At 35.2% G+C, this 23084-nt stretch overlaps 1 protein-coding gene across 1 annotated transcript in view; it reads right to left on the bottom strand.

Moving 5' to 3' along the window:
* Positions 1-5498: 5498 nt before the first annotated feature.
* Positions 5499-23084, bottom strand: part of Hr4 (nuclear hormone receptor 4) — a 44936-nt gene continuing 27350 nt past the window's right edge. Inside the window, 5 exon segments of the mRNA XM_075299060.1 lie at positions 5499-9078; positions 11114-11235; positions 11333-12802; positions 12875-13023; positions 14035-16753. Coding sequence (XP_075155175.1) covers positions 6586-9078; positions 11114-11235; positions 11333-12802; positions 12875-13023; positions 14035-16753 — 6953 coding nt within the window. The 3' untranslated portion in view covers positions 5499-6585.

The following is a 23084-nucleotide window of genomic DNA, read 5'->3' as shown; positions in this document are numbered from 1 at the left end:
ATTAATTTGATTAAATTAAAAAAGTCTATTCAAAATTGGATCGTAAGGTAAAACACTCAACTGAGTATTTTACCACACAATGGACTGAATAGTCTAAGTGAGCCTGAAACTTAATCGGACTGCAACTTTAACCTTTTATCTATTGTGGGGAAGAAATTAGTTTTGTATAAACAAAATTTCCGGTTCGAAGGACCAAATGTTTATGTGGGGAGGGGGCGGTGTGGTAAAGGGGAAGTTGCAACATCCATTGTGTATTAAAATGTCGTGAACCACTTAATTAAAATATGTGGATTTTAAAAAGAAAAGAAGACAGTTTTTAGGTCCGTTGTTCGTTTCCCAAGCAAATATGAAAACAAATCAGCTGTTATATTTTACCACTGGTACAAAAGTAAAGTTCAAGTGAATACGATCTCAGGAACTTTATTTATTAAAAAAAATCAAGAGAAACGCTTCAGGTGGTTTCATGAAAAATTTTGGTAAATCAGTTTCCAGTTCAGTTTTCTTAATTAAAAAATACAATTCTTGCAGAAATGTTTGAGATAATTTCAATACAGGAACGAATCTGTCTAAGCCAAAATCACCTAGATCCAGAAATCAAGGAAGTCCTTCTATGCTCTCTGAAAATATATAATATTTTTGGCTCAGTTGCGTTAATAAAATAGATGCGAAGAAGAGGTCCCTTCTTCGTCTACAAAAAAAGTGAAGTACCATATTTACTGGTAAAGAAATGGGAAAAAAATTTCATTTGTTGATGTCTCAAATAACCGGTCAAGCCGGCTTCAAGAAACAGCGCACCTGTTTTGGAAAATAGTTTATTTTAACTGAGAAATACTAACAATCAAAAAACCCGTGTTTTGGATTATTCTAGAAGGCACCTTCTACAACACAATACAATATTTAAATGACGCAAATGTTTAATAGTTTTGTAATTTACACTAGAGGTCTGCACAATTCCATTTGTAAATGAAGAGTACACGTGTACTTGCTACATGAGTACATCTATTTTAGAGAGTCGCAAAACAATTGGTACACATTTTGATGAACACCAAAAGCCACGAGTAACTTCTTGTTGCTACTCTGATGTCTTCACTACCAACAAACACATATTCCTCTTTCTCTCTTACTGAAGTGTACTCAGAGTGATCACGTCGAGTATGTTGCGAGAACAAAACTTCATAGAGTACTCCATGTACCACGTGCAGTTCCAGAAATACAAGAAAACAGTTACTCTCCATAATATATGTTTTCGGATTGATATAAAGAACGGCAAACGTTAAGGTAAGTGTGTGACATACATAAATATATGAAATATATGACATACATACATATCTATGATTAATAATAATGGAAAGTTTTGCTTCGCACATAACTGAGAAATACTTGTGGTACCACGTGAAGTGAAGAGAATCCATGTTGTAATTTTTCTCAAGTACTTGCATTTTTATTGTATTCTCTTCACTTCACTACTTGCGCTCTGAGAGAAAGACAGTGTATGTACTATATTCGACAGCGAATTGCATACATTTAGTGAAAAGTTATTCGATGCAGACCTCTAATTTACACAATAACGATAATAAAAGATGCTAAGTACCAAGGCATTCATAATATTTAAAAATATTTCCTAAATTTTAAACAAAATTCGTTCTCCCAAAGTTAGTACTAAGGTTATTGGGCCTTGATTTGTCCGATGAGTATCCCCTAGCTTCACCAAATATATCATATAAATAAAAGAGGAAGTGGTACGAGGCGTAATTGTCCCAGATATTCTATTTTCACCTCAAAATTTTCCAAAATTACATTTCATCTAGCATGCTGAACTGTAGCTCCTATTTACTGGTGCTTCTTAGCATTCTTTAATCTCATCTTTATAGTTTGAAAGATTTTTTTTTAAAGATCTTTTTACATGTTATTGCTATAACTACAGCCCAATAAGTGTTTTCTTCTCTATGAAATTTTCAGACAGCTTCATTTATGATTTCAATAACGAAATAATTTACGGGCCGTATTATACACCTTGTGCTTACGTTTATTTCTCTCTGAAGTTTTTTTTTTCATAGAGAAATAAACATTAAATACATGATCTGTCAGTGTCAAATTACGAAGTGACAATTACGAAGATTACAAATAAAGGAGGAAAATAAGACCGCCTTTATTTTATTTCGTTTTCATTTCCCCAATTTCCAAACATTTATTCATATTTAAGTTCAAACATTTAGTCTTTGGAACTGGCCTTTTTTGGGGAGCGAAATGGATCCTCTATGTACATATAATAAAAATTTATTTCTCTGAAACGATTTTGTTTTGTTGTTCTTCAAAGAAATTCTTTACCAAAATAATTAAATTCATTGGAGACAAAATATGTTAATGCCAGATGTGCCTAACGTAGTGGATTACACTCTGGCGAAACCACTTTTCAACACAAAGTTTGAAACTTTAATTCCCAACAGTGAGGCGTGGTGTACACAGACCTCGGGGAATAAAAGATGTATAGATTTCTACACTGATGGTTCCAAATTGGATGGACAAGTGGGTTTCGGAGTATATTCTAAAGATCTGGAACTTCGAATAGCGAAAAGATTACCTGATCACTGTAGTGTTTTTCAGGCTGAAATATTAGCAATAAAAGAGGTGGCGAATTGGCTGAGAAGTAATGTTCCAAAAATTGTTGGCATTAATATATACTCAGACAGTCAACCTGCAATAAAATCCTTGGACTCTGTGTTCCTTTACTCGAAAACGGCCATCGACTGCCGCAAATCTTCAACGAGATGGGTGAGCAGTACAATATTCACCTAATGTGGATGCCTGGCCATAGGAACATACCGGGGAACTGCGAAGCGGATGAGTTGGCAATGCTAGGGACTACCTTACATATTCCAGGGGAACTAGAATCTGTTGGTATGTTTCTGGCAACCTGCAAGCTCTTACTGCGTGAGAAGACCGTCATGATGGCAAATGTTCGATGGGAGAATTGCAAGGGTTGTAACGACACCAAGCAAATATGGCCCCATTTAAACTTGAACCGCACACTAGATATGCTAATGTTCTCAAGACGTCAGATATCACTTCTGATATCTGCTATAACGGGTCGCTGCCTGATAGGCGAATTTGCAAAAACTATTGGTGCGAAGTATAATGACTATTGTATGAGCTGTCATAATGCGGAGGAAAAGGAATCAATTAAACACCTCTTGTGTGAGTGTCCTGCATTTTGTGTAAGGCGTAATCAAATTTTAGGAGCATATAGCTTTAGATTACTGGCGGACCTGGAAGACGTTAACTTAAGCAGTCTGTTAATGTTTTTGGAACAATCTGGTTGGTTCAACATAAGAAAATAATAGAGAAGGTTCAGTGGTTAAAACTATAAGTGCCCATATGTAATAGGTACTTTTAGTTAAATGTAGTATCACAATGGACTGAATAGTCTAAGTGAGCCTGAAACTAAATTTCGAAATTTGAAATCGCCTTTCTAATAAAAAAGAGAGATTTTAAACGTCAAAATGGGCGATTCCATTTGTGGTGTGCCACTATGACAAAAAGGAATTTACGAAATTACATCTTAAGGTGAGTACTATGTTCGGGTTTTTCACCAAAACACTAAACTAAAAGTACAAAAATATGTATGAAGACGATTATATTTTGATCAAGTCTTACCAATTAATGAAAGGAAAAGTTCCAAGGAATTGATTGCAAATAATTTTATATTTCTATATTAATTAATTAAAAAAAGTAACCGTGAAAACAAGCTGGTTTTCAGCTTGAAAACTGAACATAGTACTCAGCTTTACGGCAGAAAATTAAATTAAATTAAATTAAGTCTATCTAAAATCTATAGATTTTTTCTCCGGAACGAAATTGTAGACAATTAATTATAGACACCCTGTGTTTCTGCTTGAAAAATTACGAAAATTATTTTATTTTATATTTTTTAATTTGCCTTTTTAATAAAATAAAAACAAGATTTTAAATATCACACATGGCGTTTACATTTGTAGTGGGAAAGGAGAGTTTGAAAAAAGGGAATAATCATCCACTCATCAACATTTATCGAAAAAAACGGTAAGAACTTCCTTTAAGGTATGTACTATGTTCAGTTTCAAGCTGCTTGTTTTCACGGTTAGTTTTTTAATCGATTAATTTAGAAATATAAAATGTTTTGCAATCAATGCCTTGGATCTTTTCCATCCATAATTTAGGAAAACTTGATAAAAATATAATCGTTTTCATATGTATTTTTGTACATTTAATTAAGTGTTTTGGTAGAAAAATTCAACATAGTACTCACCTATAATAGGGGAGATAAAATTATTTAGAGACACCCTATGTTTCAAAGAGAAAAAATAAAAAAACTTCTTTTTCGAAATTTGAAGTCGTATTCCTAATAAAAAAAATCAAGATTTCAAATGCTATGAATAAGTTTTATGATAAAAATGAATTTATTTCTTAGAAAAGGATTCTTCTTTGCATTTTTAAAATTCGACTAAACGAATTTTGATATTTTTGAAAATCGACTTTTAACGGAAACGTCGCAAAGAATTTATTTTACGAGAAAGTAACAGTCTCAAGACACCCTGAAAAAATACGAAAAATACTTTTTCAGAATTTTAATTTGTTTTTCTAATAAAAAAAAGACAGATTTCGCTAGTAAAGAAGGGTGATTTCATATGTACACTACATATGACGTCTTTGACAAAAAGTAATTCATAGCGAAGAAAGGTATTTCTTTGTAATCTTCAAATTCGGCTAATCAACTTTTGCTAAACCAATCGACTTTTAATGATGGCCAAAATCGACTTTTAACGAAGAAGACGCAAAGAATTTCCTTTACGAGAGAATAATTTTTTGAAGACACCCTGTGTTTCTGTTTGGAAAACTACGAACCTTTTTATGCAGGACCTCCTGCCTTCGTAGAATGGCCTTCCCCCAGATGTTACACATGCAAATATTTCTATAGTAAATTTGTAGATTTTTTCAAATTTTTTTAGTCAAAAACTATAAATTTTCAAAAAATTTAAAGGTCGAAAAATCGACTTACAAATTTTGAAAAATTGGAAAACTTCAAGATTTTTTTAAATAAAAGTCGAAAACCCGTCTCTTCCAATAAGTCGAAAACTAGAGTTTTCTAAATTTTGAAAAGTCGAACGTCGACATTTTTACATTTTCAAAATCTCGAAAGGTCGATTTGTTTTTTCGATTCTAATATAGCAATTTTGAATAATTGTTGTTTCATGTATAACCCCAAAAGCGTAGGCTTAGTTTTTGTGTGTTTAGATTACAACTGCAAGTCAGTTATCTCTCTAGTATGTCTTTCAAATTCATGATCTTCGATTTAGTCGATCAGTGGAAAGTAAAGTTAAATTTTTATAAAATTCAATGTTAATAAAATTTTTAGTCACAACTTTTTTCCCACCTTAAGAAATAAAAAATATTTGTTTTTTGGTTTCACAAATAGGGCCAATTCGCAATTTTTTGGTTTTTGGGAAATGAAATAAAAATGATTTTTTTTGTTGAACACTTTTTTATTTAAATGGGGATTTTTATTGTTTTGTTTCTTTAGTTTTTCTTTAGGATTGTTTTTGTTTCCAGTTTGTTGGCATAATAAGCTTTTGTGTATTGGTGGTGGTTGTGGTGAAAATGAAATGAAATTATTTTGTTTTCTTCTTTAATTTATATAGTTACGTTTAGATAAATTGTAAATGATTAATTATAACAATTAATAAAAAAAACACAGAAAATTACACATACATAGATATGATCTCTTTCCATACTATAGCAAAAAAATAAAAAATAAGAGAAAAACAAAAACTAAAATAAAAAACAAATTATTTTAAGCTAAACACATACGTTTTGTTTTATGATAATAATAATAAAAAATTATTTGGGATTTTTTGTTTTATGTTTACTGATTTAAAAAATATTTCATAATCAATAGATAAGCAATAATTAATAATAATTATTTATAGATAATAGTTATAATAATAAAATCTTATATAAATATAAAACATTAAGCTACAAAAAAAGTCCATAATTTTTGTATAGTGTTTAGGTTAGGCCATTGACTTATAAATTAAAAAATAATAATAATTATAATATATAGTTTTTTTGTTGTTGTTGTATATATAAATGTGTTGCTCTTAGGTTTTTAAATTATACATTTAAGTTTAAAACATGGGTTTCTCTTATATAAAAAAAAGAAATTGAAAACAATTATTTTTTTTATATATACGTATTTATATGTTTATTGTTAATGTGTATATATTTAAAAGTCTTATATAACCTATAGAAAAAAAATACAAATTGCTTATAAATTTGTTATTTAGATAATAAACAATATATTTCATTTATTTATATGTATGTATATATAAAAGCAAAGCGAAACAAAAATATATATAATAATAAAAACTTACAAAACAAAATTGGCGAGGGAATAACAACAAAAGGTTTTCTTTATTATTTCTCTTAAGAGAGGGACATGCGGACGATCTTTTTTTTGGGGGGGACCAAGCTTTGGGGTATGTGGATTAATCTACAATGGTTTCTCTTATTTGTTGTTGTAAAAAATAATTATATTTATAAACAAAGTTTTCAGTCCTCAGGTAACAATGTTTCAAAAACAACAACAGTAACAGCAGTAGCCGTGGTATTAGGATTTGAAGTCGATGAAGACGTAGACGTAGAGCTGGAGGAGGGCCTTAGGGTTTTATTTAAGTTATTAGGGTTATATAAATTTATTTGGGAATTTAGGGAATTTCCTTCCGTTTTCTGGGAATTAATAATGTTGCCAGTGATAGCTAATGATATCCCTTGGGATTTCTCAGCAACATTTAAAGATAGAGGTCTACTCAAAGAATTCTTGAGTATGTTGCTGGCAACATTTAACCCAACTGGCTGATTGGGAGTTTTTAAAGATTTCAAAGAATTGGGAGATTTATTAAAATTAGATGATGATGAAGAAGTGGATGAAGATGATGATGTTGTTGTTATGGGTGTGACAACAGTTGATGCAAATGTAGATGCGGTTTGTGCCAACGTCATTAATTTACCATGAGTTGACACGGCAGTCCTTAACATTCCTCCACCAGTTATAGCTGGAGAGGTTGTTTGTAATGAAGATGCTAATGAGGTGCTACTGCTATTGCAAGTGGTTGTGGCAAAACATATGGCCGATGTGGCTACTCCAGCTGTTTGGCCACCTGACAAACTCAAAGATTTCTGATCCTCTGACTTGGGACCACCAGCACTAACATCCTCGGTTTGAGTTTGACTGGTTACCAAATGGGGTTTAGGGCAGGGTATCTTAAGGGTCTGAGGCTGATTGGAGGAGCCACTGTTGCTACTGTTGTTGGCTTGATGTACATTATTGCTGTTGGTATTGTGATTAGCTTTTTGTATTATAGAAGAAGCCGCCTGTTGATTATTATTATAAATGTTGTGGCATAAATTAATATTGTTGTTGTTGCTGTTGTTTTTCATATTAGAACCTAAAAGACTATTAAAATTATTTTGTTTTGTTGTTGTTGTATTAATATTTGTAATTGCAGTTGTTGTAGCAGTGTTGCAGGTTGCAGACGATAACGATAATGATGATGATGATGCCAATGTTGCCGTAGAATTGATGTTGCATAAGGCTGCTGCAGCAGCTACAACAGAGGCTGAGACCGTTGATGTTGTTGTTGTCGATGTTGTTGCACAACCCGGCAATGATGCCGATGATGATATCATCATATTGTTGTAATTATTATTATTATTGGAGGCAGTGTTGGGTAAAGGATTAGTAGTAGCTACATTGGCAAAATTTAGTTTTTTAAAAGGCAGTGTACACATTTTCCTTGTAGGAGCCACTTGGGGCACCACCAAAATATGTTTTCCAGCAACTTGGGCTAATTCTTGTTGTTGCCGCTGTTGTTGTTGTTGTTTTTGTTGTTGCTCACGTTGTGTTGTTATTTCACTTAGGGTTGCCAAAGTAACTGCAGTCTTTAAAACTTGATCTGGTGTACGAACATGAAGTGTGGTTGTTGTTGTTGTAGAAGCTGCTGATGAAGATGTAGACGACGTTGATGATGATGATGACGATGATGCTGTACTGCCCAAATATGATAATGCTGTATTTGTTGCTATTGTTGTGGATGATGAAGATGTTACCGCTGATGTTGCTAATGTATTCGTAAGTGATGCAGATGCTGTTAATGTTGAGGCAACATTTAATGTTGCTGGACGTTTAGACATCAATGCCGTTTGCAATATTGATGTATATGTTATGGGAGCCGACGATGTTGTCTCACTTCCATCCCTGGTCACCACATTATCTTTGGCTTCATCCTGGCGCTCTTGCGATTTATCATCTCCTTCTCCCGAGTCACAATATAAAAGTCTTTTATTTTCTTCATTGTAAAATGGATACGACTTGGGTATCATTCCAGCTCCTTGTAGTTCCCTAAAATCTTGACCTTTTGTGTTATCTCCAATTTGGCCGAGATTAGGCATTCGAGCTATTTGTTCTGCTGCTGCTGTTAAGGTAGCCAATGTATTGGCTGCTCCTGTTAATAAAGAAGTCTTTAGTATGGATGTTGGTTCCAACAACTGAGGCACTGGTTTTATATTTAAATCATTTCGTTCTTCCTCCTCTCCATCATCAGCCATTTCCGTAGCATTCTTAGTCCTTGATATGGCCTGTGTACGATCTTCTAAACTCTCGGTTTCCATAGTCTCTGCTACTGTTTCTCTAGCTACTTCGGGTACTTCGGCCATTTCATAATCATCATAATCCCTTTCGATTTTTATCTGTGGCATTTCCACAATGGGCAAACATTTAAATTGATAATCTCTATCCTCTCGTGGCGGTACATTGCCCTCAGAACGGTCTTCTTCTTGTTCGACTCGACTTAACGAATGCTGATGATGAGGCTGATCATTTGCTATAGTTCCGGTCCCGCTTGTTTTAGGTTGATAAGGCGGTTTTTGTTCGGCAATTGTCAATAGACCACGTTGAAGCATTTGCTACCTTATACTGGCCGAGTTCAAAACAAAGGGAACGTAGAACATCTTACTTTCCAATAATAGACTAGCAGCAGCTTGGATCTGAAAAAAGGCATATGGAAAGTAGGAACATTAACTAGAGCAATTAGAGAAGAATATCTACAGAAATACGCCATATTATAACAAGAAAATAAATATTAAAATTGTCCTCGGAAATTCCTATGCAAAAATGGGGGCAGAAAATATTTTGGGGCCAAAATTCTGAACTGTTTTCCTCTATGCAGAGGCCTGCGATAATGGTCTGAAGCATATACCGATTCGCTATTTAGCAAAGATTTACAGTTAGCTTTCAATAGAGAGCGAACAAAATCTATCACAGAAATCTGAAATATGTCCATAGGTCTGTAGCAGAGGGAACCGACTACCTTTTCACAACCAGACCATTCTGGCTACAACTCATTTTAGGCTCAAAGTTCCTCGATCTGTATACAAGTTGTAGTTCCACGTGGACTAAAGAAGTGAATCATTCACTCTGCAATCAGAAGTCATTTCATTCCCACGTGTAAGAGCCCAAAGATTGTAGGCGTGACATAGCACTTGGTGGAAAGATAAGGAAACGACTCAAAATGTCGTTTCCTTATCTTTCCTCCTTGGAAACAAAATCCTGAAGGCATTGGCTGGTAGCACTCGGTGGAAAGATAAGGAGACGATTCCAAAGACTTATGAACCGATTGGTCTTTCCCTTAGGTTCCTTAGCGTAACGTTTGATAATTTATTCCTCATTGGAATAAATTATAAACGACTCAAAAGGTCGTTTCCTTATCTTTGCGCCTTGGAAACAAAATCCTGAAGGCATTGGCTGGTAGCACTCGGTGGAAAGATAAGGAGACGATTCCAAAGACATAAGAACCGATTGGTCTTCCCCTTAGGTTCCTTAGCGTAACGTTTGATAATTTATTCCTCATTGGTAAAAACGCGGAAATATTTGCTATGAACTTTCTTGGCTTGACGTTTGACAAACTGAGGGGGGGGGGGGGGGTGGGGTGTTAAACCACCCAAACCATGCCACTTCCAGGAAGGTGCCCACTGAAATAGCCAAGACCATTCGGTTTGATTTCAGAAGGCACTCAATTAATCACGTGATGGTATGCTATGCACACGACAGCGGTTCAGTAAGTGATCTCTTCATATCAGTGCTGCATGGTACTGGGAGACCACCATCTTTCAGCGTTGAGGAGACACAGCTGCTTAGAGAAACCAGATCGGTGCTATCTTACCTACAGTCTGATATTTCCATGTATCTGAGCAGTTACTTCTCATTTGTCCGAACTGTGGATGTTCGCTTCGCATCACGAGGCATATCTTCGCGTATTCTGCGAATCCAACAGACCTCACAGCAACCTCACTCTTTACTCATAGCTTAGTAGAGGCAGCTCTTCGAACTGGATTTACAGGCTTAAAATGACAATTCAACTCAAGGCAATCGTTTTATCTTTTCCGAGACAAAAAACCGAGGTACTTAAAATTCTATTCTTTGGAATGTAAGTCCTTATGCAAAATCTATGTATGACTCGAATCAATGGTTGTTGAGGTGATATACTTATCTCTTAGTCATCGGAAGTGAACTTGATCGTAGATTCAACCCAGAAGAAAATATTCGGTTCCAAATCACATATTTCTTGATATAACGAAACCCAAAATCTGGGATCTGTACCTTCATAGAATAGAAGGTTTTTAAGGTAAGATGTCCACGCAACATTGCCTTCAATTAAAGCGAAACCCTTGAGAAATACACAACCCAAGTTATCTCTTGCCTTAACTCTTAGAATCAATAAAATTACGTGATCCGAACAGAGTGAGAGGTTCTAAACAAAAGTTTGAAATGTCTTTGGTGTCGGATACCTTGCCAGGTTCTTGATGGAACGAAACCGTGTTTCTTAGCCGATTACTTATCTCATAAGACGCGTTCCAAAAACCACCCGACCTTGCTGCCGGAAGCTTAAGTTCTCTCAGAGTTCCTGAATAATTCAAAGCATTCCTAGGACTTTTCACTCTCTCTCTCTCTCTCTCTCTCTATTTCCCACCACCCATGTGTATACTTCTAAATTCCTTTCCAAATTATCTGCTCTGAACTTACCTCGGGTATATGAGACAATAACTCATTAAGGCGGGCTTGTGGATTCTGTGGTGATGAATGTTGTAAAAATGTACGCAATACTTGTATATAACGTTCCTGTATACTTTCCAATTCCACTTCTGCTAAAGACATAGAACCATAAAAAGAAAAACAAATACATGAAATTTGGTTAGAATTTTGGCACGTTGGAAATACTCTCTCAAAATCTAAGCAACTTACCTTTGTTCAATAATATGTAGACCTTGAGACAAACATACTCTTCCATTTTTAATTTGATCCTTCTAAACATTATGGTTATCTGTGTCATCTTGTCCACCATATGACCCACATCGAGTTTTAACTGTTCCATAGCTATGGGCTGGCCCATTAATGTGGTCAGGCATGTTTGCAGCGTACTCAGATGGGCATTGACTTCGGCCACAAACTCAGGATCATCTTTGTGTACTAAGGCAGGATGTGTTGTTATGTGGGGAGGTGATGTCGACGATGCATGATTGTTGTTGTTGCTGCTGCTATTGTTGTTGGTGTTACTATTGTGATTATGTTGGGTGGGCGAAGAGGACGAGGATGAAGCTGAAGAATTCGAAGATGTTGAACTACTGGCAGAGGTGTTCGAATGTGTTGACGCTGAAGATGATGAATGGCGTTTGCCATGCAATGCCTGATAGGCTGCTGTGGTCAGGATCAGAATCTCGTGCCATTTGTCGGTCAAAAGTTTGGTATGTATCTCCACTGGTATCTCCAGATAGAAGGGCAGTTTCTTGGTCCACGAAACCAGTTTGTGGACTATGGAGTCACCAATGTTGCAGAGTTTTTCACTAATTTCGGATTTGTCCTCCAAGAACTCGGAGAAATGTGGCAGTGTGGCAATGTCTTCCATGGCGTCACAGTCTATTAGAGTTTGTATCATGGACAGAGAATGCTCATATGAGATCTGGCGATCTTTGGAGGAGCTAACAGCTGAGTCAAGTCGGTGCCGTAGATGAACAATCTCGCTAGGATTTGTTAGAGCAGTCTTTAGTATGGTTCCATTTACCAAATGCGAGGGTATTTTCATGGCAGTCTCTTGGGGCGTGGCTGGTCTTTGTGAAGCTGCTGAAGGCTGATGGGCCACGTGTTGGGGCGGCGCCACTGAGCCAGCATGAAGATGTGATGTCTGCTGCGTAGGCCCTCCTCCAGCTCCACCACCTCCACTGGCAATGGGACTATGCATGGGACCACCAGGACCTACCACCGATCCATGAAGGGGATGGTGGGGCGAGGAGACGAGATGTTGCGGAGGCGGTCCTTGCTGTTGCGATGGCGGACCCAACGAAGGTGACTGTTGAGCTGGATGGTGCGGTGAGTGCATGGCCTGTTGTTCCTTGCTCAAGAACATCGGTTTCATCTCACCGAGTAATTTGGTTTGTTGCTGGTGTGCCGCTGCCGCTACGGCAGCTGCAAACTGTTGATGTTGCAATTGCTGTTGTTGTTGCTGTGGCATAAAGAGATGGGTCTGATGATGATGTGGCGAGAGTTGTGGTTGATGATGGCCTTGGCCCTGGTGCATGGGTGAATGTTGTTGCGATTGTTGTTGCTGCTGTTGTTGTTGATTCTGTTTGTTTTTCTTGTGTTTTTTATATTTGACCTTGTACAGGTTATAGACGGCGCCACTATTGCGACCACCAGGCATGCGATCTTCGCGAACAGCTAAGGGATGAGTGGAAAGGAGAAGAGGGTTAATTTTGGGGACAATTTAAATTGCCAAGAATAGCTCCTTACCTTGCAATACCATGCCTTGCTCAATGCACTTCTTGAAGCGACAATACTGACAACGATTACGTTGAGCTTTGGTAATTTCACAGGTGCCATCGGCCACACAGGTATAAACTCTTCGGTTTTGTACAGTGCGTTTAAAGAAACCTTTGCACCTAAGGGAAGAAAAATAGGAATACAATTAAAATTATGGTAATGCCATAGTTTTAACAGATTTGTGGTAAATTTTCCTGGCTTAGTGTTTGGCTAAAAGTTGTAAACAACATGGCCTCCATGAGATTATTTGGAATACTGATTTTACATTCTACCAACTCAGCTCTATATTGTGGAGAATGTAAAAGAGTCTGAACATGGAAGGCTCTCCATGAGAAAGTTGTTTAGAAAGCCTTGCGAAAATACCCATTCATCTAAAAGAGGCATAAAATCGCTTAGGAAAAACTTCAATGAAAAATTCTACATTAAATTTTTCAGTTAATTAATTGATTTTTGTCAAACTTGAGAAAGTTTTCAACTTTGAAATACTCTCCTTGCAATTTATCCAGTTTTCCTGCTATAAAATACTTTTATATAAATTGTTGTATACTTTTAGGCTTGTTAGGGAAAAATGTTCCCAACAGGGATGATAAAATGCATGGTAGAAATGGTACTAAATCAATTTTGAAAAAAGTACTTTTGTGAAGGAATGGCCATATGCCAATATCAAAAAAAAAATCGACTTCGATTTCATGAATCATCCGATAGATCCTCAAGTGAAGGCCAAGTTAGCTGACGATTCTAACGGAGCCTGTAGAATCTGCGGATTTCGCTCGACACCAGAGCCCTGATTCTGAAGCGAAGTGGTCATATCTTAATTTAAAAACTTAAAGAATGTAAAACACGAACATAATATCTCATTGGGGTACTATAGTATTTTGTTTACTCAAAAAGTATCAAAATAAGTACGAAAGTACCAACTTTATAAACCCTGGCTCACAAATTTGTAATTGCACGTTTAGATTGATTGTCGGTTAAGCCACGTATAAGAACCACAACCTTATTAGATTTAGGGGGGAAATGTATCATAGTAGCCATCCAGCGAATTATAAGCCATGATTGACTTCTTCCCTTAACCCTAAGCCAGAAGCTTGTCTATCTTTGTGTACTCTTCTCGCATTTTTCCAACTTACCCTTCACATGTTATAATACCATAATGTAAGCCAGTTGCCTTATCCTCACATATCATGCACACCAAAGGCTGATCATCTTCATCCGTTGGCTCGTGGGGATTATCTAAACCTCGCCCCAGACCTGTGGTATTCGATGATCCTCCAGGGCCCCAAGATTGCTGAGCTGCACTCAGATTAAGGGCATGCAATTGTCCTGGTGGCAGTTGCGAATAATCACCAGCCCATAATCGCTCCATATTCAAGGCATGAGGAGGACGAAATGCATGTGGCGGTCGGGGACGATTGTCTTGGATGCGGGACTGACCCAAAGACAACAGCAATTGGGCTGCTTCTTCATTGTTTTGTGGCGAAGGTCCTGGCGTATGAGTGGGCGTTAGAGATCCTGCTGAGGGAGACGATGCTGTGTTCAATGATGACTGTGATGAGTGATGAGACTGCGATTGCAATGAGGATGGTGGCCCTCCCATGCCACCGCCCATCTGTTGATGACCTCCCATATGATGCTGCGTATGGTGATGTGAATGGTTGGGAGATTGACTCGCTGAGCCGGCAGATGAAGTTGGCGCCGCTGGCTCATATCCCCACACCATAGTGCGTACCCCGCAACTTTCTCCCATTATCACTGTCGGTGTTCCTCGGGGAGGAGTTTGTGAGGGCGTCTGCGGTGATAGTTGTGACGATGATGAGGTCGATGATGACGAATGATGCGGCGAAGGAGATTGGCCCGGTCCTCCAGGTCGTATACTCCCAATGGGTCCGCCTATCACCTCGGGTTTGACTCCATTAATTCGGGCATTAGATACCCACACCATACGCTGAGCAGCTGCTGCAGCTACAGCAGCAGCTCCAGGCTGCATTAATTGGGGTAAGCCAGCTGCAGCTGCTGCCGCTGCTGCAACTTCATTTTTCACCCGAAATAAAATGGCAGCATCACGATTTGGATGTCTCAGCGACTGTAGAGAAGCCGGATGCATAAGGGCTTGAGCCATATTTCCCAAAGCCTGAGGAGGCAACTGTGGTGGTGGTGGACCTTGTTGACCCGCCTGTTGTTGCTGGTTGGGTGACTGCTGGGGCATGAAATGCGGCGAATGATGTCTTTGGGGTCCATTGGCTGTGTTACCGAATCCCGACACGTGATTTTGCATTGAAGAAGGCTCCTTCTTGATACGCATATGCTGTGCGGCGGCAGAATTTTGCTGTTGCTGCTGCATTAAGTGTTGCTGTGGTGACTTCGATGCCGAATGTCTTGAGCTGGGTGACATTGAGGCACTGGGCGATAACTCCCTCGAGGTGGGATTATTTTGACGTGACATGGCTGCCGCTTGCTGCAGAAGTTGTATCTGCTGTTGCTGCGTTAGATGCTGCATCGATTGCGTTAACAGATGGTGATGTTGAGGAAACTGCAGATCATGGGGAGGACTGGTCTTTCGCAGCTGTGGCTGCGTCAACTGTTGATGCAGGTGATGTGTTGTGACTATGGGAGGAGGTGGCGGATTTTGTTGGTGTTGTTGCTGTGATTGCTGCTGTTGTTGTTGCTGTTGCTGATGATGATGATGAAGTAGGCTGCTGGTGGGCGTGGTATTGTGGGTTGTTGTAGGATTTGAATGCAGAGATGACGGCGATAATGTGGTTGTCGATGCACTGACTGCTGTGGAATATGGCGAATGTGGTGGTTGCGGCGGTAATTGGTTAGGTTCAGACTTAATACGGGATGGAGTCACCAAGACTGTGACATGCTGTTGAGACTGTGTGGGTGTCTTGCAACGCTGTTGTTGTTGCTGCTGCTGCTGTTGCTGTTGTTGCAACTGATGTTGATGGTAGGCCATCATACGTGTGGGTGAAGCCAAAATTCTCTCCTCTTTCACCGAACGTATGACACTCATGCTCCCCGTATTACCACCACTGCTACCATTATTCCCACTCGCAGGCATATGAACTCCATTTGCCGAGGGCATCAACAACGATGAGGTGGTAGTTGAAGGCTTATCATCCATAGAGTCAGGAGATGCTCGACTACTACCACCTCCATTGCTGGTACTGCTACTGGCATTGCCATTATTATGGGGCGGTGTAGGAGTGGCTCTATTACTAGAGGGTGTCCTTCGTTCGGCACTGTCTGCAGCTGCCATTTCAGATGTACTCATGGGCGGTGATGTTCGCACGGGCGCTGGCGGTGTCATCATATTGCTGGCCGTTGATGATGCTGACGACATGCCACACGATGATGAATGGATTTCAGTCTGTTCTTGTTGTTGCTGTTGCTGTTGCTGCTGCTGCAGCTGATGTAATTGCTGTAATTGTTCATTTTTAACAGCAACCGCAGCCGCCACAGCCTTAGCAGTGGCCACCACTACTTCGGCAGCAACTTGATGCTGAGGCAAGGCTGAGCTTGAACATGTGGCAGGTGATGTGGCAGTTGTTAGAGATGTGGTAGCAGTCAGTGTGACCAATGACATGGAATTGGCCACATTTGAACTATTACCGCCATGGCCTCCTACTCCTCCTCCGCCACCGCCAACGACACCGCCTCCACCACCTGAGTCACACATTTTGGGTGACATAGGTGCCAAAAGATCTGGTGATGAGGTTGAGGTATCGGCTACAGATTCACCATCACTGCTGCATCTTGAATCGATTTTTCGTCGTTTCAGTTTAAGATCCTGAAAAAGGCTCATTTTATCGAGCTCGCTGTAAGGGCCACGGCTCAGTGTCATAATTCCTGTAAGAGAGGAAGAGAGAAAGGGGAAATAAAGTTTATATAAGTATTTTCAAAGGAATCTAAAGTGATTGAAAGCAATGTTAATGGGATGGATAATATACTTGCTGTTGCTCTAAATGTAAATCTACACACATACACAAATAATCTTTTCCTTTCTAGAAACGAACATTTATTAAAATTGTTTGTAAGTAATTTCAATAACATTTCCAATGTAGATACAATAGGGGCAGAAAAGTCGAAATGTGTCTCACGAAATTCTAGAACAGTGAAACCTTTATGGAATGGACACTCCCGGTCGCCTAAATTTTGTCCACATGTTAGGTTAGGTGGCAGCCCGATGTATCAGGCTCACTTAGACTATTCAGTCCATTGTGATACCACATTCGTGAACTTCTCTCTTATCACTGAGTGCTGCCCGATTCCATGTTAAGCTTAATGACAAGGGACCTCCTTTTTATAGCCGAGTCCGAACGGCGTTCCACCTTGCAGTGAAACCACTGAGAGAGTCTTTGAAACCCTCAAAAATGTCACCAGCATTACTGAGGTGGGATAATCCACCGCTGAAAAACTTTTTGGTGTTCGGTCGAAGCAGGAATCGAACCCACGACCTTGTGTATGCAAGGCGGGCATGCTAACCATTGCACCACGGTGGCGGTCCACATGTTGGAGGTGTCCACTTATGAGAGGTTATTTTTAGCAAACGTTTCACGAAAGTTGTCCACTTTCCAGAGTGTTCAAGGTTTCACTGTAACAATAATTTAGTTATGTGGCGCCAGAACAACTGTTCTTCCCAAGGGATCATATCGATATTTACATGTAGCCATGGGAGTTTCTTTTTTGGATAGAAGAGTAAAATTACAATAAATTTTTATCTTCATCTTCGCTAACTACTTCTTCAAATTCTAGTGGTCATTAACTACAGTATGACACCATAATCATTATGACGCATTGCTACGATATCTTCATAAATGTTCTGTATACAGCTCTCACCCCGTTATGTTTTTAGTCATTACGGGTCTCCACAATCAAGCACCAGCTATCCAAATAAAAACATATGCCAGCCAGATACCATAGCATTATGCCAATCGAGTCATGTATCGTGCCTTTCTTTTGTCCATTTCTTCTTCTTAAATAATTTTCTACGATTTTGAATACAAAACAAAAAAAAATTGTCAGGTCTTTGAACTTTTCTTCTGTTGTGTTTTTTTTTCTCTAAAATTATCATCGTTTTTTATTTGAACGAATTATATAGAAGAAAAAAGCTGGTGCTTTCTTTCTTATATGGTTAGGTTTTTTTTTCTCGGTGAGTGCTCGAAAGAATTAAGCAAACGATCCATACAAAATAGAAAGAAGAAATTTAAATGACAACAAAACTAGGTTTCCTCTGACAAAGCGTGAAATAAAAACAAGAAAGCCCTACGTGTTTTTTTTTTGGTTGATGAGAAAAAAGCTAACAAGTCAAATTTTGGTTTTGGCCTTTGTGAAGTGAAAGTATGATGGATTACAATTAAAGCCATAATATTTCTTCCCCCCATCGATCTTCGGATGAGATTAGCAAAATTTACAATGCTCAAATAAAATGGGAACATGAAGGATGACGTGTTAAAGAATTTTGAAAGTTGTTGAGTAAAGCAATTTATTGACTAAAAATCCATAATTATTTAAATCGAAACAATGTCTATGGTGATCCAGATATCCAAAATATTGGATTTCAATTTTAGAATTGAGATATAATGTTTATGGAATTATATATCAGAAATATTTATGAGATATTTGGAGAAAAAAAATATTTATATTAATAGTTTTTATAATCGATTATATTTAGCATTAATATAAATTATAACAGTTATCCTTAATAAGATGTGCTTTTTGAATTATTTAATTTTTTTTTATTAATTAATATTATCTCTCCGCCCGGAGAGATAATAGAAGCTAATTTTAGATAAATTCAATGAAACAATATGTCAAAAAAATAAGCAAATATACAAATATATTTATATTAATAGTTTTTATAACCGATTATATTTAGCATTAATGTAAATTATAACAGTTATCCTTAATAAAATGTGCTTTTTGAATTATTTAATTTTTTTTAATTAGTTAATACTATCTCTCCGCCCGGAGAGATAATAGAGGCTAATTTTAGATAAATTCAATGAAACAATATTTCAAAAAAATAAGCAAATATTTTTCGATAAATTTAAGAAAATGTATACCAAAATAATTATTTTTTTCTCTTGTTGAGGAAAATTTCGGGTTTTTTTCAAGGAAAATATTGAAGTAGGAACTTATAAAAATGTCTTCAGCGCCATACAAAGTTCCAAATTCAATTTTTTTTTGAAAATTGTGTGCGAAATTCGAAGTTAATAAAATTTTATGCTTTATTTATGTATAACACTTTTCCTCTTTTTATTAAAATAAACAAATTATAAATAAAATGGTTTTTAATTTTTTTCTCTTGTTGAGGAAAATTTTGTTTTTTGAAGGAAAGCATTGAAGTAAGAATTTAAAAAAAATGTAGTTAACGTCATACGAAATTTAAGATTCACACATTTTAAATCAATTTTACAATTTTTTTGGAAAATTCTGAACGACTGTGCGAAATTCGAATTTAGAAAATTTTATGCTTCATTTGTGTATAACGCTTTCCCTCTTTTTTAGTTCCGGTAATTAAACAAAAAAAAAAAACAAACAAAATATTCTCATATTGGTGAATTTTTAAGTAAAATATAATAATTGATGGAAATCAACTAAAAGTTGATTTTCTGTTTTTTGAGCTTAAATTGCATTGATTGCAATATCAGGAAAAAAGCACATATTAAGAAATATATAACATTGAGATGAAACCACAATTCACTAAGTATAACAGTTATGGTGAAATGATATACCATGTTAAAATTTCTGTCATACGATTATAAAATTGCAAACTTCATATATTATGGCAAACTTCATATATATATATATATATATATATATATATATATATATATATATATATATATATATATATATATATATATATATATATATATATATATATATATATATATATATATATATATATATATATATATATATATATATATATATATATATATATATATATATATATATATATATATATATATATATATATATATATATATATATATATATATATATATATATATATATATATATATATATATATATATATATATATATATATATATATATATATATATATATATATATATATATATATATATATATATATATATATATATACAAGATCCTAGGTCAAACCACAATTTACTATTTATAACAATTATCCTAAAGTGTTATACGATTATCCTAAAGTGTTATAAGACTGTTATACAGTTTTAAAATTCAGATATTCTGGCTATAAAGTATAAAGGTCAACAAGAATACTGTTATACAATTTTATAATTCAGATATTATGTCTATAAAGTATAAAGGTCTACAAGAATATTAGTTTCTAATATTATGTATGGGGATAAGAAATTGGAAATCGATTTTTCTAATAATCAAGGCGATTTCGAACTTTTGTATCTTAAAATTCGAATAACCCACCCTTGAAATTTTTGAAAGTCGACTTAAACCGTCAAAATCGACTTTTGATGCAGGTCAAAATCTACTAAACTACGTTTCACGAAAAAGTCGAATAATCGACCTTTGATTAAAACGGGTTATGATAAAAATATTTCTATGTCAATTCTAGGAATATCTGCAGATGACCTCATTTATTTTAAGAGGAATGTATAAAATTATCCAGTTTAACCGACTTTTAAAAAATCGGAAAAGAATGAAAAGTCGAAAATTTGACTGTTCCAAATTTAAAAAAGGTGAAAGGTCAAATAGATGGTTTTTCCAAATTTTTAAAAGTCTAAAGGTTGAAAAGTCGACCGAATGGCCCATTGTACACAGAAAAAATAATTGTTGTTTTCAATCACTAATAATTGAATTGATTCAATTGAAATTAAATGTCATTTAAAAACTTAATTCATCCAATAATTTATTGTGATTTACTTTTGTTTTTCTTTAAAAATTAGTTTAAACAATTAAATTAAAAAAAAAAACAAATTGTTTATATTTTTTCAGTGTATGAAAAGTAGAAATGCTAATCATTGCCCCATTATGGCTCTCTGATTCTAGCATAACAATATTTGTGAAAAAAAGCTTGTCATTTTTTATTTTTGTTAAACAAATATACAGCTTTTATGCCATTATAACTGTTATACCTTTTGTTTTAACTGAAAAATTTGTTTAAGTTTAATTGGGAAAATGTTGGTAAGATTTTTTTAGTGTGATTCTAGTATAATAATATTTATTTAAAAATCCGGTAATTTTAGTTCTTGCTAAACAAAAATATAGCATTTATACAATAACTGTTATACTTGTAGTTTTCTATGTTGCACTAGTTTCTTTTATGCATTCACTAATTTTAATTAATAGGTAATTATTATAGTCGATAGAAAATATAACTTTATTGAATCAAAAAACAAATTTAGTTACAAATTAAAACAAAAAAACGAAATAAAACAAAACCAAAGATATTCACGAATCATTATAAAAAAAACACATAGACAAGTAAAAATATAAGAACAACTTTGCATAACTTTTGAAATATTTTTTATTACGAAAACAGTTATAACAAAAGCGACCCACTTTTATTAAGAATTTATTATCAAAATGAAGTTTATTCTTAGCATTCCTTAACATAACTTGTGTCGATCTTGAGAACTAAGACTAGTTCCTTTTTTCCTCTATCAAAGAATTTATTTATGTCTTGGATATATTGGTTTATTTTTTTGTTTTTCATACATTTGTGCTATATCTGAAATATATGTCTGGCAAAATATCCATAAAATGGCTGTGACTATGTCTAATAGTTTGATTTTTAGAGGTCAACAGGAAAACAATATAAAATGCAAATTTTAGTATCATTATTATTATTATTATTATATTGTGTCTCGAGACCATATAACATATAGCACACACACACGACGGCATTTATAGTTTAGCATTCTATTCTTTCCTATTTTGTTGTTGTAGTTTTCGTGAATTTTTTTGCAAAATTAAATACGTATTTACTTACGTACACTATTCTGAGTATTGAGTTATTTTAGCATCCAAAAAACAAAAAAAAACTTTATAAACTTGTTGCGGAAACGCTAAAGAAACTAGGAATACAGATATACTGATATATCACATCATATGGTTAATATTAACCAGCTAGTTTTTGTTATAAACTAAGAAACATGAATGCTATTTAAAACACGCGAAATTAAATAAATGATTGAAATATTTAATATTTAAATTTTTGGCAGAACCAGGTGACACTTATTTTGTGTTATTTTATATTATTTTTACGCTTGGAAAACTAAGATAAATTCAATATGGGACAATACTTTCTTTGAGCCCATATTGAATTTGGTTCACAACATTGTAATAATATTTGTAGGATTTATTGGTTGATTATCATGCGATCATTTTAAAAATATGTTGAATAGAAAATAATTAACAGGCGATGGTTTATAGCTCACATTAATATTTTTTGAAAATGAATATATAACAATTTAGTATAACAGTTATTCAACTGTCATAATAGTACAACAATGTAGACATGTTATGTGTAAATGCTTTTATGGCAATAACATAGATAAAATATATAAAGTCAAGAAGTTACATATAACTGTTATACGGATAAAATGGCTTCATTTATGTGTTATATTTTCATAGTTGTATTTCGATCGCCATTAAACATAGAAAGTGAGTTAATATTAACCGTGACATTTATCTTATAAACTAAGGAGCATGATTGCTTCATAAAGTCAAAAAATTATTAAAGTATTTAATATTTTATTTTTTGTTTTTAATTCTACGTTAGCTAAAACCGATAATATATTTATTCTAATTTTTTCCAAACGTAAAAATACGAGGTTATATATTCAAATACTGAAATAATTCTCTCTTATGCTTAGTACTATGTTCGTTTCTGCGAAAAACGAATGTCTTCATCTATCTCTGTAAATAGGGCGTCAAACCCAGGGACGTTAACTTATTTATGCGATATAATATACCTGCCTAGTTTTTCGTGCGAAAAATCCAGGGTTGTATAAATATGAGTTTGAAAATGCTCTAAACAAAGATTTCGCATTTATTCCGCGCTAACGTTTTTTATATGGAGTATAACAGTTTTTCGTGCGAAAACGTGATATTAGTACTAGGCTTTAGAGTCCATATTCTTTTTGGTTAAGATCATTGTAAAAATTTCCAACTTATTTTCAAAAGGGAAAATAATCAGATGATAATAAATTTATATGTCCTA

The sequence above is a fragment of the Haematobia irritans genome, chromosome 3 (genome assembly GCF_050003625.1).
Source record: "Haematobia irritans isolate KBUSLIRL chromosome 3, ASM5000362v1, whole genome shotgun sequence".
Lineage (NCBI taxonomy): Eukaryota > Metazoa > Arthropoda > Insecta > Diptera > Muscidae > Haematobia > Haematobia irritans.
This window is presented reverse-complemented; position numbering and strand designations above follow the sequence as displayed.